We start from the raw sequence: 15,796 nt of genomic DNA, 5'->3' as shown, positions 1-15,796 counted from the left end.
GAACACCTAGACACCCACTTCTTCGACGGCGAACACCTAGACGCTCACTTTCTCGACGGCGAACACCTAGACACCCACTTCCTCGACAGCGATCACCTAGAAACCCACTTCTTCGACTGCGAATACCTAGACACCCACTTCCTCGACGGCTATCACCTAGACACCCATTTCCTTGACGGCGAACACCTAGACACCCACTTCCTCGACGACAAACATCTAGACGCTTAATTCCTCGATGACGAACACCTAGACGCTTAATTCGTCGACGGTGAATATCTAGACACCCTCTTCCTCGACGCGGTAAATACCTAGATCTTCAACGACAATCTCGATATTTCATTTCAATTTTAATTAATATTTCATTTTAATTTTAATTAATAATTTGCGCCGCGTGTGAGTCACATCGTATTTTTGCACCACGCGCGCGTCACATTGTATATATGTGACAATGTTGCCATCGCTGATTATCACAGCTGTCATATGTGGTTGATTACGTTCGAATGTGCGATGCTGCCATCGCTTGGTTAAGTCAAAAGCCATCTATTATCGAAAAAACGAGACGTACATTTTTCCTGGTCGACGACGATGACAATAATGACAATAACGACGTATCTTAAATCGCTGATTATCCAGCCGTCATGTGTGGTTGATCACGTTCGAATGTGCAATGCTACCATCGCTTGGTTAAGTCGAAAGCCATCTATTATCGAAAAAACGAGATGTACATTTCTCCCCCAGTCGACATATATTTACTGGTCGACGACGTTAATAATAAAAAATAATGATGATGATGACAATGATGACGTTTCTTAAAAATCAGAGATTCAGAGTTTGCATCACAATATCTCCGCTCGTAGGGCACGTAGAAAAAAAGTAAAAGCACTTTTATCATACAATCCGTGTGGTGGTTATCGTTTGAGCGTACATAGAACGCAATCGGTTCAGTCGTTATTGAGATCCGATTATCTCAATCCAGCGCAACTCGTCGATTCGCGTAAAGGAGTCATCGCTGCGCTTGGCTTAGCGCCGAGACACTACCGTGTCTCCAGATATCGTGTTATCTGTACTTACTGAAATGAAGTCAGTGAAGTCTTGTAGTGAAACACGAAGTGAAACAATTATTACTGCAAGATGGACAAACTAAGTCACATATTGTGACCTGTCTGAACAGGTTAGAAAGAGGAAAAAGTGGAACGAAGTTATTATGTAGCTAACTGACGAAAAAACATCTTCTCTTCTTCGAAGAAATTCTGGTAGATTCAATGGGTAGGCATTATTTGACCAACAAGAAATTCTGATACAGTTTACAGGAAAAATTTATTTGATCAACAAGAAATTCTTATATAATCAACGAAAAAAATTTAATCTATCAACAAAAAATTCTGATAGATTTAACTAGAAGGAATTAATCAAATTCATCCGGTAATTCTTACAAGAATTCTGATTCGTCCGTTTTTGAACAAACATACTGATTGAATCTACCAGATTTCCAAATAATCCAACCAAACTCTTTTTTCAGTGTAGTATTCATATTATTATACGAACTCTAATCATAATATTTCTTACAATCAAAACACCTTTTTCTAAATTCTTTTCTTAAAATGGCGACTATCAAATCAATTTTGTATTTTATTATTATTCTTTTTTTAATTAATATTCACAAATATAATTTTTAAATTTTTAAATTTTTGAAACTTTTTATAAGCAATAGACGAGTTGAATATGAATTACAAATTTTAATTTTTTTTATGTAAAGTGCAATTTACTGTGCACTTTACAAGATAAAAACTACTTTAACTTTTATTTATAAAAATAACTTTGCAAAATCACTAAAATTACTCAATATTAAAATTATTATTCTGCACGCGTTCAAAGTTTCCAACTTTTTATAATAAAATCTAGATGTATCAATTATTACATTGAAAATTCATATTATTTTATGTAATTAGTTTATGTAATATCTATAATAGATTATAGAAAATAAAGTTGCTTAAATTATAAAAAACCATTATCTATGTTGTGAAACCTAATTAATTAGGTAATTAATTATTACTGCACTTGAATATTCATAATTACTTTATTTTATATTTAGTTATATAATCACTTTCGATGCAAAATTAACTATGAAATTTCAATTCAATACAAGTTATTCAAAATATACATTTTTAATCGGGCGTTTTGAAATTATGATTATTCCAATTTTAAATAGGTTCCTTCTATGCAATTTCTTCTTTAAGAAACTTAAAATTAACATTTCTTTGATTTATGTTGTTAATATAACTGAAAGAAAATTAGGTGCACAATCAGAGAGAGAGAGAAAATCGGTGACAATAATAACACAACGTAAATGTGAAAAGCAAATAAGTCTATTTCTGAATGAGAAAGCGTTTCTTTATTCAAATAAGATATGATCTTGGAACATATTGTATATATTGGAACTATATACTGTCAATAGTCAATTTGAATAACATAGTGAAAGTAACCATTACCCTGGTAAATCGGAACAACCGCATGTATAAACATTATATGTATAAACATCTATCTGTATTTAATTTTTATCGAATTGCGCCGCGTTTCATATAGTATTTTTTAATTATTCAGCAATAAGAAATAGAAATAATGGCCATAACGGTCAAAGCTAGATCTTTAATGCTTAAATAATTCAATCTGAATTACTATACACACTGTACAGGATGTTTCAAAATTCGCGCCCTGTATATATACATGCATATATATATATATGTGTATATACACTATATTTGTAGTCATTTGCACTGCACGCCGAATTGGTTTTTCGGACTTATAAACGCAATTAAACTACTGTAGTAATATCACGAATTAAATTGACAAACTATTTTAATAATTTGATGCTCAAAGCTAATTTGAAGACCAAAATAATATTTTTTGCAATAAATTTATTATAGTTTTTCAACATATTTTAACATCTTTTAACGAAATGCCTGATTGAGCATTAAATTATTAAAATAGTTTGCCAATTTAATTTGTGATATTACTTCAGTAATTTAAGTCCGAAAAACTAATTTGGCGCGCAGTGTGAATGACTACAAATATGATATATATACAATATGTATGTACATATCGTATATAGTATATGTTCAGATTGAATTATATTTAAGCATTAAAGATCTAGCTTTGACCATTAGGGCCATTACTTCTATTCTTTATTGCTAAATTTTCAAATGCACGGTCCAGTAAGATTCTTATTGTTTAATTATTCAGGTTGAATTCGGGTTGAATGCAATTTTCATGATATTCTTGATATAAAAATAATTTCCAAGCATATCATTAAATTTTTGTTACTCATATATAAAACTTTTAACTAATATATCTATTTTCTTTAAAGTATATCATTATAATCATCATAATCAATACCTTTTTTAGATCGTTAATTATTTGAAAGTATTGTTGTGTGAATATATTGTATGTGTACTTTTATTAATATTTTTTGCATTTGTTTCCATATGTTCAATATGTCGAAAAACATAATAAGAAGTCTAATGTGGTCAGCTTTCAAACATCGTTGTCTCGTATCGTCTTAACGTGCCTGCATTGATATAGGTGGGGATTTCTCAATGGGGAACAGGCCTACAAAAGTTTAGGGAGGGAAACTTTGTGCTGGTATCCACCCCGAGATTGATATTGATTGCGAGCACGCGGGACTGGTGTCGGACAGTTAGAGGCGAAACGTACGTCGAGAGAGAACAGGAGGGCAATCGCTAAGTAAAATAAAAGAGAAATGCCTCCCGGGTGCGAAGAGATCGAGATTCGTGATATGTTGGAAAAAAACGACCTCATCGAACAAGCCGTCCCGAAGAAATCGTCAAAGCTCTCCGCGCTATGCGGTGCGTGTGTTTCTCGACTCTTCCTCTGATTCTCCTAGAACACTTTACAAATTCCCAGTAAGATTTTTTAACTCATAAAATTCTTGAATTCCATAAAAGTGAGCATTAGAGAAAGAGAGAGAGAGGGGGGGAGAGAGAGAGATCATCATATTATCGTGATATATTATCGATATTCTTAGCTTTTTGATTCTTAACGAGATTCTCTAAAGTGATCCTTCGATATCAACGATGCACCGTCACAACTGGTGAACTGAGTGTAGTGTCAAAATGATGACTGGAGCAACAATCTTTGTAATATGTTATATTCTTAATAAGGTATCAATCTGATAAAAATGTGCGGGATACGGGGATATTGTGACTAACAGCTAGCAAATATACTTGACACGTTGCAAACACTGTGTTCAGTCATAAAAAAAATCGATAATAATTTTGCTAATAACATATTGTGTTAAATAATGTACATAAATGTGAAAAAGAGTGAAAGAGTTCTATATATACATGTCTATGTGTATACTGTGTATATATGGTGTGGTAATTACCGTTCATCCAATACACTATCAATCAATAGACAAAGTTTAAAAATCCGTCCAAAATTAACAAGAAGAATCATTACATGCATTGATACCACACATTGATGTCACAGGAACAAAAGAAACGTAATACTTTCGAGAGAAACGTAATTCTTAAAATTAATAACGTAATCTGTTGACAAGTGTATTTCAGGTAATATTGTCTAAATACAAACGATTTCACTGATCGTACTAATAAAAATTATACAAAGCACATATACATATACATACACATACATACACAATTCATTTTCTCTTGCAATATTTAGTGGCAAAAATTGACTCTTAGGCCCGGTTGCACCAACGTTACGTTGACTTTAAGCGAGCCTTAAAATTCTCTCTATCTCTCCCCCTCTTTCGGCTTTAAAATGAGACAGATAAAGTTTTAAGTCTCGTTTAAAGTCAAAGTAACGTTGGTGCAACCGGACCTTAGGCCTTATCGTGGTATCTTGTATATAATAATATATAAGATGCCCGGGTGTATTATATATAAATGCTTATATAATATCAATATTTATTTTTATAGTTAGGTGAATCGACAAGTTTGCATTGAATTAAGAGATGAATCTCTCGACTTAGAAGGCACAGACACTGCTTTATCAGCTGTCAAATATATATCGTATAACTTGTTAAAAAATATCTTCGTTCTCTTTTCTCTTTCCTTTTTTTTCTTTTTTTCTCTTTTTATGAATTAATGCTTACCTCAATATATGATGTAATCATACATTCGTTATTCTTTATCGTTTTCCCGGGAAACGCCATGATTATCGTTTATCTCGACGTCAATCTGGTATGCCGTTCTCACGTATATATTTCTCTTGTGCACGGAAACTTCTTCACCTCACACTTTAGTCAATCGTCGGCATCGGTCGCGAAAGTTGCGTTGCACATCGCTAACCGAACAGAGTCGCCAAAATTTCTCAAAGTGCATAATATATCTGTGAATAAAAGAATATTTGTGTAAATTTTGTGTTCTTTTTATTCAAAATGTGAATTTTATTTGACAATCTCAATTATGAAATGTGAAAGAGAGATTTTTAGAGCTGGGAAGAAAACGGATTACTAATAAGATGGACTGATCGAATTAAGTAAGAATATATATGTATATATAGCACAAGGTGCTATCTTATTAATTAAAAATTAAGAGAATGTAGAGTTAAATCAGTCCTGTTTATTGTGGAATCTGTTAATCAAAAAGCTTCTTTTCTACTGTGATATGTTCATTTTTGATATTGTATTTTGTCTTTTGTTAGTTATCTTCAAAATCTTCAAATCCATAAAAAATAACTATACATTAAAGAAACTGAATATAAATTATGACGTTACAAATTAATTATCTTTAAATACAAAATTAAATTTACAATTATTCCTTAATTTTTACTACATATTTTAGATTGCTCTTAAACGCTGAGAAATGAATTAATCTATCATAATATTAGTTATATAATTATAATTAGATCTTATATTATCTAATAAATGATTGTTAGTTAAATGCATTGTAAATTTGTAAATTACAAAATTTTTTATCTCCTGTACGATCATGTAATCTACTATTAAAAGTAGTCTCTCAATAAACATTAGATAAATGAGTTTCTACGAATTGATATCTCATTATACATTAATTTATTTCATAACATCTTAAATACACGAGGCGGAATTACTGTACCAATTTCCTAGCATTCTGTAATGTCTAAAAATAGACAAATATCCTATATCTAAGTTTCTCGCTCTTTCTTTATTTTATTTACTAATTTTAAAATTCATAATAAAATAATCAAAAGATGTTAAAAAAAAGGAAGTTAAAGAAGAAAATGTTCAAGAACCATGAAGCATGCACGTAGTTCCGGTTTTTGAAATGATGAATCCAATTTCTTGGAACGATATATCTTGGCAATATCTTCGAGTCGTTTATGCATTTTTATTTTCTTTCCTTCTACCTTTCGCAAAGGTAGATTAGACTTCCAATGGATAACGATTCGCTTAAGCTTGACCATTTGCTCGTGCCAATATAACAGGCTGCAATAGACCAAGATTGTAATAAATGAACGGTGAATTAGTATTGGCTGATTGACCGGCCGACCTTCCGTTTGCAGGCGCGCGTTATATGTATGTATGAGCACCGGCTGATCTCTCCTGTCAGAGCCTGTCATGCCGTGTGAACCTCAGCCTCAGCGTCGCTCGCGGTGGACCAACGAGGTTAATTAGTTCGAAGTGGCCTCCCATCACCTCCCATCACCTCCCATTCGCGTCGCGTCGCCGTGACGGTGTGCGGGATGGGGACTTGGGGAGAGATCGGGAGAGATCAGGAGAGATACTTCTAAAATCCGACTCCGACACGACTCGAACACTCGAATACGTGCAGACCGTGCACGAGCAGTGCACGAGACTATCGTCATTAGGATTTAGATTCGAGCGAGCGATCGTCATTCGCATAGTGGATCACCTTGCGACGTTTACCTGTTTTGATTATTCTCATCGCTAGAGATACGCTTCCGAGCGATCGGAACTCGTTTCACCGAATCTCTCTCTCTCTCTCTCTCGTTATTGCGTTCCTAGTCGTTACTTTGCGGCATCGAAGGACCGTATTCAAAGTTCAAACTTCAAACGTCTCTCGTTTTTGGCGGTCTGAAGTAAGTCGCAAATTCAAATTCTAACGGTTCAGTATGGATATTTCTCGATCGATATATATATATATATATAAAATCACGCGATCGCAACGTAAGATGCAAGATGACTTACTTCATTCAATTTGACGCGATATTCGAATCGGATTAAATTTGCGTCACATTTCGTCAAAATATAATCCTATAATAACTCCTGACAATACTTTAAAAAAACTTAAAGGTTTATTTTGAATAAATCTGCTCCGAGAAATGCGTATTCCCTCGCTCAGCTCTTTATCCAATTACTCTGAAAAAAAAGCACTAAATTCGCACATAAATACGGACATTTTAGCATTATTCTCCGTGTTTGTATCATCCCTTGTGTGTGAGCGAATTGAAGATAATATATTTTTATATCAAAAATATATTTTTTCATCTTCGCGCGTTTTAGTTTGATCAACTGTCAACGCAAATCGGACAGCTTAGGGTAACAGTTAGGTTAGGTTAGGTGCTCTCAGATCACGCATATTTGTCGTATCACAGCGACCGTATTTTTCGAGATCGAGAGACGAGAATGATGCTCTCGTTCACAGGATTGCCTTCTTCGAAACGACTGCTGTTGCTCTTCTTACAATGCTTGCTATGTAAGTCGTTCATTGAAAAATTATCGAGACCTTCTCGCAAGTGTCGAATCGATTTTCGAACGTGTTTCGTTCGTGTTATTATATAAAAGCGACACAAGGTGTCATTACAAATGCTCATTGCAATAACGGTCAATTATTATTAGATCTAAAAACGTTTGAAATTTATAAGATTTTATAAATTTGAAAAAAAAATCGAATCTTCTAATTTATCAAATTAATTAGTATATTTTACAGTCCTTATTAATTTAATATTAAAAAATTATATAATTAGAAATGTTGATAAAATTCCAAAAAAAAATATTCCAGAGACGCATAATTATTGATTATGCCGGTATATAGAAAAGAAAAAAATATAATGAATGTAATGTTCTGTTCGATCGTATAGTAAGGTGGAAATGGTCGGTCGTACGTGTTGCACAGGCGCTTGCTCGTCCGAGTGCGATGAAGCAATGCGCGGTCCTTTTCGAAGAATAATTACATTTATTAAAGCGTTAATCTTTGAATCACGCTTGTTCGGAATATAGCGTGATTGCGTGTCCCTGCTATGTACCGTTTTTAGGTTGAATTGGCTGCCCACTCGTTATTTGTCAAGAGTCGTCGTAGGTGCGCGGTTCTCCGATATCTCTCGATTCTAACAATTTTCCAAGATTTTCTTTCCGATCGCGTATCCCTTCATCCGATTGTCCATTTTCTTAAGTACGTTCTATGGTTCTATCTAGCAGCCTCTCCAAATCAAATGAGATTTGATCAATTTATCTTTGTCAAATTCAATCCACATATTTGAGACACGCGCTAATTCACGTTCTTTTCAATAGATATATAAGAGAAATATCATTGATTCCTTATCATTCCAGGTCACCGCACAATGGTGAGCAAACTCTGGTGCCAAGAGATTGGCCGCAGGTGGAGACAGGCGGCTAAACAGAAGCCACCGCAGGCGCATGTGCTGTCCGAACCCAAGTGCCAATCGTATGTGTCCATCTGGTATCTGTACTACCGTTGGATCATCTTCCTCATCTGGGCCGCTTTTGTCGTATGTTCGCTGTTTGAATTTGGCAGTTACAAACCACTAATGCAGTATGAGAAATGGCCAATCTATCTGACCAACTGGGACATGGCTCTGGGCTTTATACAAGCGCTGATTGGCAGTATCCTCGTATCGAAGCGATGGCGATTGCAGAAGACATCCGGCTTTGATCCTTGCAGTCTCAAATTGGAGTCCACTGAGCGACTGTACTGGTTTCTGTATGTCGTCACTACCAACATGGCAATTGGCGTGACGGTGTCCTACTGGCTCGCCGTATATAATCCAGCGATCCATCAGGTGGACCCGCTCAACATCATGATGCACGTGTGTAACAGCGTGTTGATGCTGATTGATCTATTTGTCACCAACATACCGTTCCGCCTGCGGAACTTCTGGTGGTGCCTATCGATCGTTATGTTCTACGTAATTTTCTCAGTGATTTACTATGTTGCTGGCGGCCTTGACAAGCATGGTTATCACTACATCTACAAAATCCTTGATTGGAAGAAACCAGTGCGGACGTCACTCGTTTGTATCGGCGGTTTCACGTTCGTGACAGTGCTGCATTGCATCACTTGTTTGTTGGCGAACATCAGAGACCGGATCTATCGTAAGATAGATACTGAGAAATTCAACAAACCTGTGCACATAGATATGACGAATGACAAACCACTTCCGGAAAAACCAACGGAAGTAGTTTAATAAATAAATTAAAAATTTATTTAGAAATATTTGTTAATATCTCCTCAGCATATAAGGTCCCAAAGCATGGAACCGAATTTCATATTCGATAAGTTGAAATGAAACGTGTTTTCTTGACGTGGTTGCGTCTACCAGTAGAGTCTTTCTGGTGAGCTTCATCCAAATTATGCCTGTTTCTACCAATGCAGTTTAACTTTAATCTCGGTTCAACTAACTTTTCATCTTTTTCTAGTTTTAAAAATAAGAAAAAGATAAAGAGTAAATTGAATCGAGATTAAAGTTAATCTACATTGGTAGAAACGGGTCTTAGTACTATATATAGATATTACATCTATATATGATACTAATTGCATATGAAAATAATGTAATTTTTTTTAAACTGATTGGAACAGTTATTCAAAAAGATCGATGAAATAACCTATTTTGGTTTAGTCAATATTTATGTTTATGATACGTTACAATACGAAATGTTGAGATTTTTTTCTGTATCGCTCATCCCTAATACTGATTGTAAAGTCGTTCCCAAATGGAGAATACATTCTACGCAAATTACTTGTATTTATTAGAAATTATTTTAATTATAATATCTCGTAGAAGCTTAGCTGATAATATTTATGAACGCTTCAATTCGATTATTATGATCGTCAGTGTTCTGGATACGTTCAATTATTTGCTATTTACATAGAACAAGTAAAGGTTCATGTAAAATAAGTATAGTGTTTCTTTTTTTTTAAATAGTTGTAAAAATTTTACTGAAGAAAATAGAAACAGTAATCGCACAAGTATTTCGTTACGTATGAATTGTACGAATTAATGTTTTTACTTAGTATTTGGTGTTACATATATATGATATTACTTATCTTAAAAGTTATTTTTATAACATTGAAAAACATTAAACGTATTTTTATATTTAAATTGATAAAAATTATTACACTTTGTTTTAAACGCATTATTAAATTCATTTCAGATTACGTAAACATCGTATATTTAAGGTATATAAACGTTCTTTTGTATCAGTTAGTGGTATTCTTATTAGCGTTATTTACAGAATCAAGGTGTTGTAGATATTTTATTAATACTCTTATATCGAAATTTAGGATTTAATAACATATAATAATTAATAGATTGATGATTGTCTTTATTATAAATTAGAAATTTCGATACGATGCTAAACGAAAAGTATATAAAAGCAAGATGCTTCCATAAGGCTGCACATACAATCTGAAATAATTAATATAATAATTTGATTTTAAGATTCATTATTATAGAGCTCAACATGATATTCGTTCCATGCGAGAGTTCCTACCTAGTTAAACTTTTATTATAACGTGTTTATATGATTATTGTATATGCAGCCAATTATCTTTTTCAATTGTTTGATAAAATATAGCATATATAGATAAATCCGTAACATAAAACAATCAAGAATTGTATCGATTTTGTATATTCCATTTTTGTACAATTTTTTATTACCACTTGCTGTAGAGATTATTGTGGAGTAATTTAATACCACTAATTTTAGAAAAAATATATATGTATGTCATATAAACTTTCCATAATGTGATATGATATTATTGAATTGTATCGATTATGAATGCGAGAGGACTTTATGAATACATGTGCGTGTACGTGTGTATACTGTATATCATAAGAAAAATTGAAACGCTGAAAAAAATAGACAAATAATGAATTACTTGTAAAATATACTATGCATGGCTTCGAAACACATGTTATAATCGGATAGCGACAGCAATGAAGTACACAGATGGTGATTTTTATGGAAAAATATCAACGATTTATTAATAAAATAACGATTTAAAGCGATTATGAGCCGTGTAATACAAATGAATATCAGGCTGAGGCCAGCTCCTGGATCACAGATCGTATTAAAGTTTTATATATATATATGTATGTAGTGTGTATATATATATACATATACATATATATACATATACACTACATACATACATACGTATACATACCACAAAAGCTATGTTTAATATAATAACACGATCATCATTATTCAAAATTATCACTATTATGCCATTCTTAAGCTACGTTTAAAATATTTATGATTATCACGTCATGTCCAAATTATACGGCAATCATTTGGTCGAGAGCACTCGTATCACGAAAATCACTCGAGACCGCGTAAATTACTGGCACTCTCGAGCGGACTTGAATCTAATAACAGCACCTGATACTCCGTACCTGCCACATCGTCCTGATAGTACATCGATGGTAGCTCTTCTGTGAGCAACAGACCTTCGCTCAAATCATCACTTGTGCCCAATACAATGTCCGACGTTTCCGTTATTACCGAATTCATCAATGTACTATTCTTCAATTTAGACCAATCAGAATATGTTAGATCTGTCCTTGCTGAACCCTGCTCCTTCACTGATACAGTTTCCTTGTCGATCCGCTCATTTTGCGTATCATTTTGAAACGGTTCCGAGCTCTTCAGCAAGGTGTTGAAAGGTTCCGGTTCCGGCAAACAATGATCTATTTTTGACGAGGAGGTATCAAGAATGACGGCATCGCACGGAGTCACCATGACCATTTGTTCTTCTTCGACGACAGTGGATAAACTTGGCGAACTGTGCACGGTACATAAAACGTAATCTATGTCGACATCGTTCGAAGACGATTTAGTCAACAAATCGTCGCATTGTATGCTGTGTGCTTTTAACATGTGCTCACGAAGACCCGTTTCGCTGCTGATTAAATGTCCGCATATCTCTATTGGACAACGATACAGCCACTCCATTTGATCCTCATCCTGGGAACATGCACTGGCACTCTGCTTCTCAACATCATTTTCGTTCGTGATAGTCTCCGCGGCATTTATTAGTTCTGTGTTCCATCGTTTCGACTTGCTTGACGGCTTCACTCGCGAATAATGAGATTCTTTTGTTCTCGTACGTTTTTTATTACCGGAAGTGCACTCGAGCATATTATTGACTACGTTCAAGTCTGGCTTAGCCTGCTGATGCTTCTTGATGTGTACGTACAAACTGCTCTTGGCGGAGAATCGGGCATCACACACGAAGCATTGGAAAAAGCGGCCTTCCGTGTGCGTTAGCCGGTGCTCCTTCAAATGTTCCGAGCGCATAAATGCCTTACCACAATCCGGCACGTCGCACACAAATTTACGCTCGTTCGTGTGCTTCTTTTGGTGGCGCTTAAGCTTACTGGATGATGAGAAAGCCCACTTACAGTCTTGAAAAGTACAAGGATAGGGTTTATAGCCGGTATGAGATCGCATGTGCGCTTTGAGTCGGCAAGGCTTGTCGAAAATCTTGCCACAATCCGGCCATGAACACTTGATGTCCACTTCCTTATAGCTATGTGATCGTTGATGTGATGTCAATGCATTGCTACTGTAGTAACGTTTGCCACAACCCTCATGCTGACACACATAAGGTGCATGGCGTTGATCGTGCGACTTCATGTGTAGTTCCAATGCTCGTTTTGTCTGAAACTTCTCACCGCAGTCTGGCACCTGACACACGATCCGATTAGGACGATTGTGCAACTTGGCGTGGCTCCATAGATTGTAGACGGTGGTGAAACGACGATTGCAGCCTTCCACCTCGCACACGTAATCCTTGCGCTTCAAATGTGTCTCCTTGTGTCTCTTCAGCTTGAACTCTGAATAAAAGGCCCAAGTGCAGCCCTCAAAGTCGCACTGCAAAAATATAGCCAATTAAAATAATTGTAAATGAAAAAAAAAGAACAATTCTATGCTGAGTAATTTTAAGAGCTAGTTCACAAAATTAACTTTAAACGGTTTTATTTAATTTTATTTGCTGCAAAATTATATCACTGTGACAAAAAAGATTAAAGAAAGAAAATAAATAACATGATATCTCTTTAATATACCTTAAACGGTCTAACTCCATAATGGGCTAACAAATGGCCCTTCAGAGTGTACAATCTACCAAATTGTCTGTTGCAGCCATCTCGTGGACAAAGCCACACCTTGTCGTGTTCGGTGGTGCACAAAGGTTGCAGGCTATCATCGGTGATACCTAATTCCTCCAGTGCATTGGATATAACAATTTCATATTGGTTACTTGGATTACTATCGGTACCATATTCAACTGTGCCATTCCAAACTGCGGCCGAAGTATCTATCTTGGGCAATTTTGGAAAATTGCCTGTTGCTTCAATCAATTCCGAAGTCTTGCCTTGATAGATCTGTTTCTCTGTGCCAGTATTAATAACAATCTGTGTCATGTTGGAGGTTTTGTCAGTAGATATAGCGACCACAGCCATCATGCCATCCTGTGAGTCCGTGTCAACTGCAAAGCTTTTGCCATTAATATGCTTATCAAGCTTCTTCTCCAGTCGTTCTGTCATCTGTCGACGACGTTTCTTGATGATACGAGGTTCGAGTTTCGTTTTCTTCAAATGTTCTATTACCATACCATGCGTATCTATTTCCATGGAATTTGTCATGGTACTCGACGAGTTCTCCTCCATCGGTGGTAAAGTCCCAATGAAGAGTTCCGAGGAACTTACTGAAGATTGTACTACAGTTTCCTGTTCTGTCTTTGCATCCTCCATTTCGTTCATGACTATATTCACTGGTAGCTGATTGAGAGTAACCTGTGTGGATTTCTCACAGGGTGTCTCATTGTTCTGCACAGGAACTCCTGTTTTTGGAGCATTTTCTTCGACTCGATGTTGATTTTCTACACTTATTATTGGCTGGCTGCTTGCAGACGGTAGAATCTCACCAGCCACTATCATGTCATCCGGCGTGAGGGTCACTAGTGGATCCAAATGATCCAGCTGGAACTCTGGTAACATAAACTCATCGACGACCTTCTCGCACGGTGGCTCCAGTAATCGGTTCTCGCTGTGCGTCAGATCCTGTAGTATCGGATCATAGCTTGACGATAGATTAAGCTTCTTGGTATCTGCCAAATCGATGTCGATGGACAGACCATATGGATCTTTGCTCAGAAAGCAGCCATGTGATAGCACCTCTTCACCAAGATACCGGTCTACACCCTCCACCATCTTAGTTGTGTCCAAGTCCATATTCGATGGCACCGGCGGTTCCGTGCTACGCATCTTAAGCCATTTCTCAAAGTCAGCTACCGTTTCGACGACGTCAACACCCTTTCCAGTCACCGTTTGTTGCCAATTCTCATTTCTTCTTGTTCTTTGATCCCTCTTAACGACCTCTTCCGTTCTCGACGAAGCAAAAAGAGCATCGACGGACGTGCATTCCGTTCCTTCGCTCTCGGAGCTAATTCTCTCGCGACTATGTCGTCTCGATGTACATGCGGTGATGGCAGCAGTTCCTTTACAAGACATTTGTGGTCTGCTCCGTGGCCGGCACTGCGGAGGAAGCCCACGTTGATGTGGAGCGACAACGACATTCGACAGAGCATTATATTCTTTTTCACGGCAAGAAGGGGCTCCGTTCCAGGAGCTCGATGCTACGACCCGTTGCACGTGCAATTGTCATCGAGCGTCTCGAAGCGAGCACCATTTTTCTTACCGATTGATTTCTGCGACAAAACGCAATACTAACAATAAGATGCAATCCGTTTCTCCACAATCCGCACCTTATACCGGGCAATCGGAAATCGCCGAGGATCGCGCGGTGCGATTGGTGCGAATTGTCCAAGTCAACATAACCTCTTACCGTGTACGCAGAGTACGCTGCTGCGGCAGGCGGCAGCAGGCGAGCAGACTCCACAGACTCGGCACTCTCGTGACTCGTCTCTCGGCGGACTAGGCAGCGACCAGCAGCGACCAGCAGCGACACAGTATATACTCTATATACTGTGACAGCGGTGTGTCGGATCGATACAGCGGTTATGTCCGATAGGGAGACTCGTCCGGTGATAACTGATAACGACAGGGAGCGAAGTATTGTTTCCTTCGGCGTTTGTCGAGTTTGCTCGTAACCACGGGGAAGATATTCGAGCGCGACTCGCTAATTATACTTTCTTTCTACGGATAACAATAAAGAGAAAATGACAAAACAATCAACAATGAACAATCAACGAGCGAACTGACTCAACCACAACTGACGCGCACAGCTAGCTCGCATAAAGCTCGCAGTCGCAGTTGAGCCACCTAGCGGCACGCACGATCGTCCTATGACGGGACAACGTCACGGTCGATAACAAAGATTTGTTCTTTCTGACGTACGTATTCAAGCTTTACTTCAAAAAACTTTTTTGGTAATTATTCAGAATACCTCCCTCACCTCCGATTTCGATGAAATTAGGCTTATTCGACGCGTTTTTGCACAAAACGAAAGAATCTGGCAGAAAAAAGTGTCGCTCTGCCTCGCGAACCGAGATATTTAGCGTTAAAGTTGACGACTCTGCAGGTTAGGAAATCTGTCATACCGACTATG

General features: G+C 36.6%; 2 protein-coding genes across 5 annotated transcripts; one reads left to right on the top strand and one right to left on the bottom strand.

Annotated features, from left to right (window-relative positions):
• Window positions 1–3,587: 3,587 nt before the first annotated feature.
• On the top strand, window positions 3,588–9,519 carry LOC108724045 (protein rolling stone). 4 transcript variants are annotated; one of them, XM_018450182.1, is made up of 2 exons: window positions 3,588–3,863; window positions 8,534–9,519. In XM_018450182.1, exons 1-2 carry the CDS (start codon window positions 3,758–3,760, stop codon window positions 9,406–9,408), a joined length of 981 nt encoding a protein of 326 aa, XP_018305684.1. In that variant the 5' UTR covers window positions 3,588–3,757; the 3' UTR covers window positions 9,409–9,519. The 4 variants fall into 4 exon arrangements, with proteins under 4 accessions (XP_018305684.1, XP_018305687.1, XP_018305686.1 ...); XM_018450185.1 differs by lacking the exon at window positions 3,588–3,863 and adding an exon at window positions 5,414–5,520; XM_018450184.1 differs by lacking the exon at window positions 3,588–3,863 and adding an exon at window positions 7,481–7,679.
• Window positions 9,520–11,455: 1,936 nt separating this feature from the next.
• LOC108724060 (uncharacterized) lies at window positions 11,456–15,455 on the bottom strand. Its single transcript, XM_018450216.1, has 3 exons — window positions 15,074–15,455; window positions 13,294–14,936; window positions 11,456–13,099 (listed from the first exon to the last, which is right to left on the bottom strand). Exons 2-3 carry the CDS (start codon window positions 14,737–14,739, stop codon window positions 11,546–11,548), a joined length of 3,000 nt encoding a protein of 999 aa, XP_018305718.1. The 5' UTR covers window positions 14,740–14,936; window positions 15,074–15,455; the 3' UTR covers window positions 11,456–11,545.
• Between the last annotated feature and the right edge of the window lie 341 nt (window positions 15,456–15,796).

Source organism: Mycetomoellerius zeteki, unplaced genomic scaffold (genome assembly GCF_001594055.1).
Source record: "Mycetomoellerius zeteki isolate Tzet28-1 unplaced genomic scaffold, Tzet1.0 scaffold267, whole genome shotgun sequence".
Taxonomy (NCBI): domain Eukaryota; kingdom Metazoa; phylum Arthropoda; class Insecta; order Hymenoptera; family Formicidae; genus Mycetomoellerius; species Mycetomoellerius zeteki.
This window is presented reverse-complemented; position numbering and strand designations above follow the sequence as displayed.

What these genes read in the sequence shown, in the direction of transcription:
- LOC108724045 (XM_018450182.1), top strand. Translation starts at nt 3,758, where the DNA reads ATGCCTCCCGGGTGCGAAGAGATCGAGATTCGTGATATGTTGGAAAAA. An exon ending in AAAGCTCTCCGCGCTATGCG is followed by an intron (nt 3,864 to 8,533) that starts GTGCGTGTGTTT and finishes TTATCATTCCAG; the next exon opens with GTCACCGCACAATGGTGAGC.
- LOC108724060 (XM_018450216.1), bottom strand. Translation starts at nt 14,739, where the DNA reads ATGTCTTGTAAAGGAACTGCTGCCATCACCGCATGTACATCGAGACGA. An exon ending in ATGGAGTTAGACCGTTTAAG is followed by an intron (nt 13,100 to 13,293) that starts GTATATTAAAGA and finishes ATATTTTTGCAG; the next exon opens with TGCGACTTTGAGGGCTGCAC.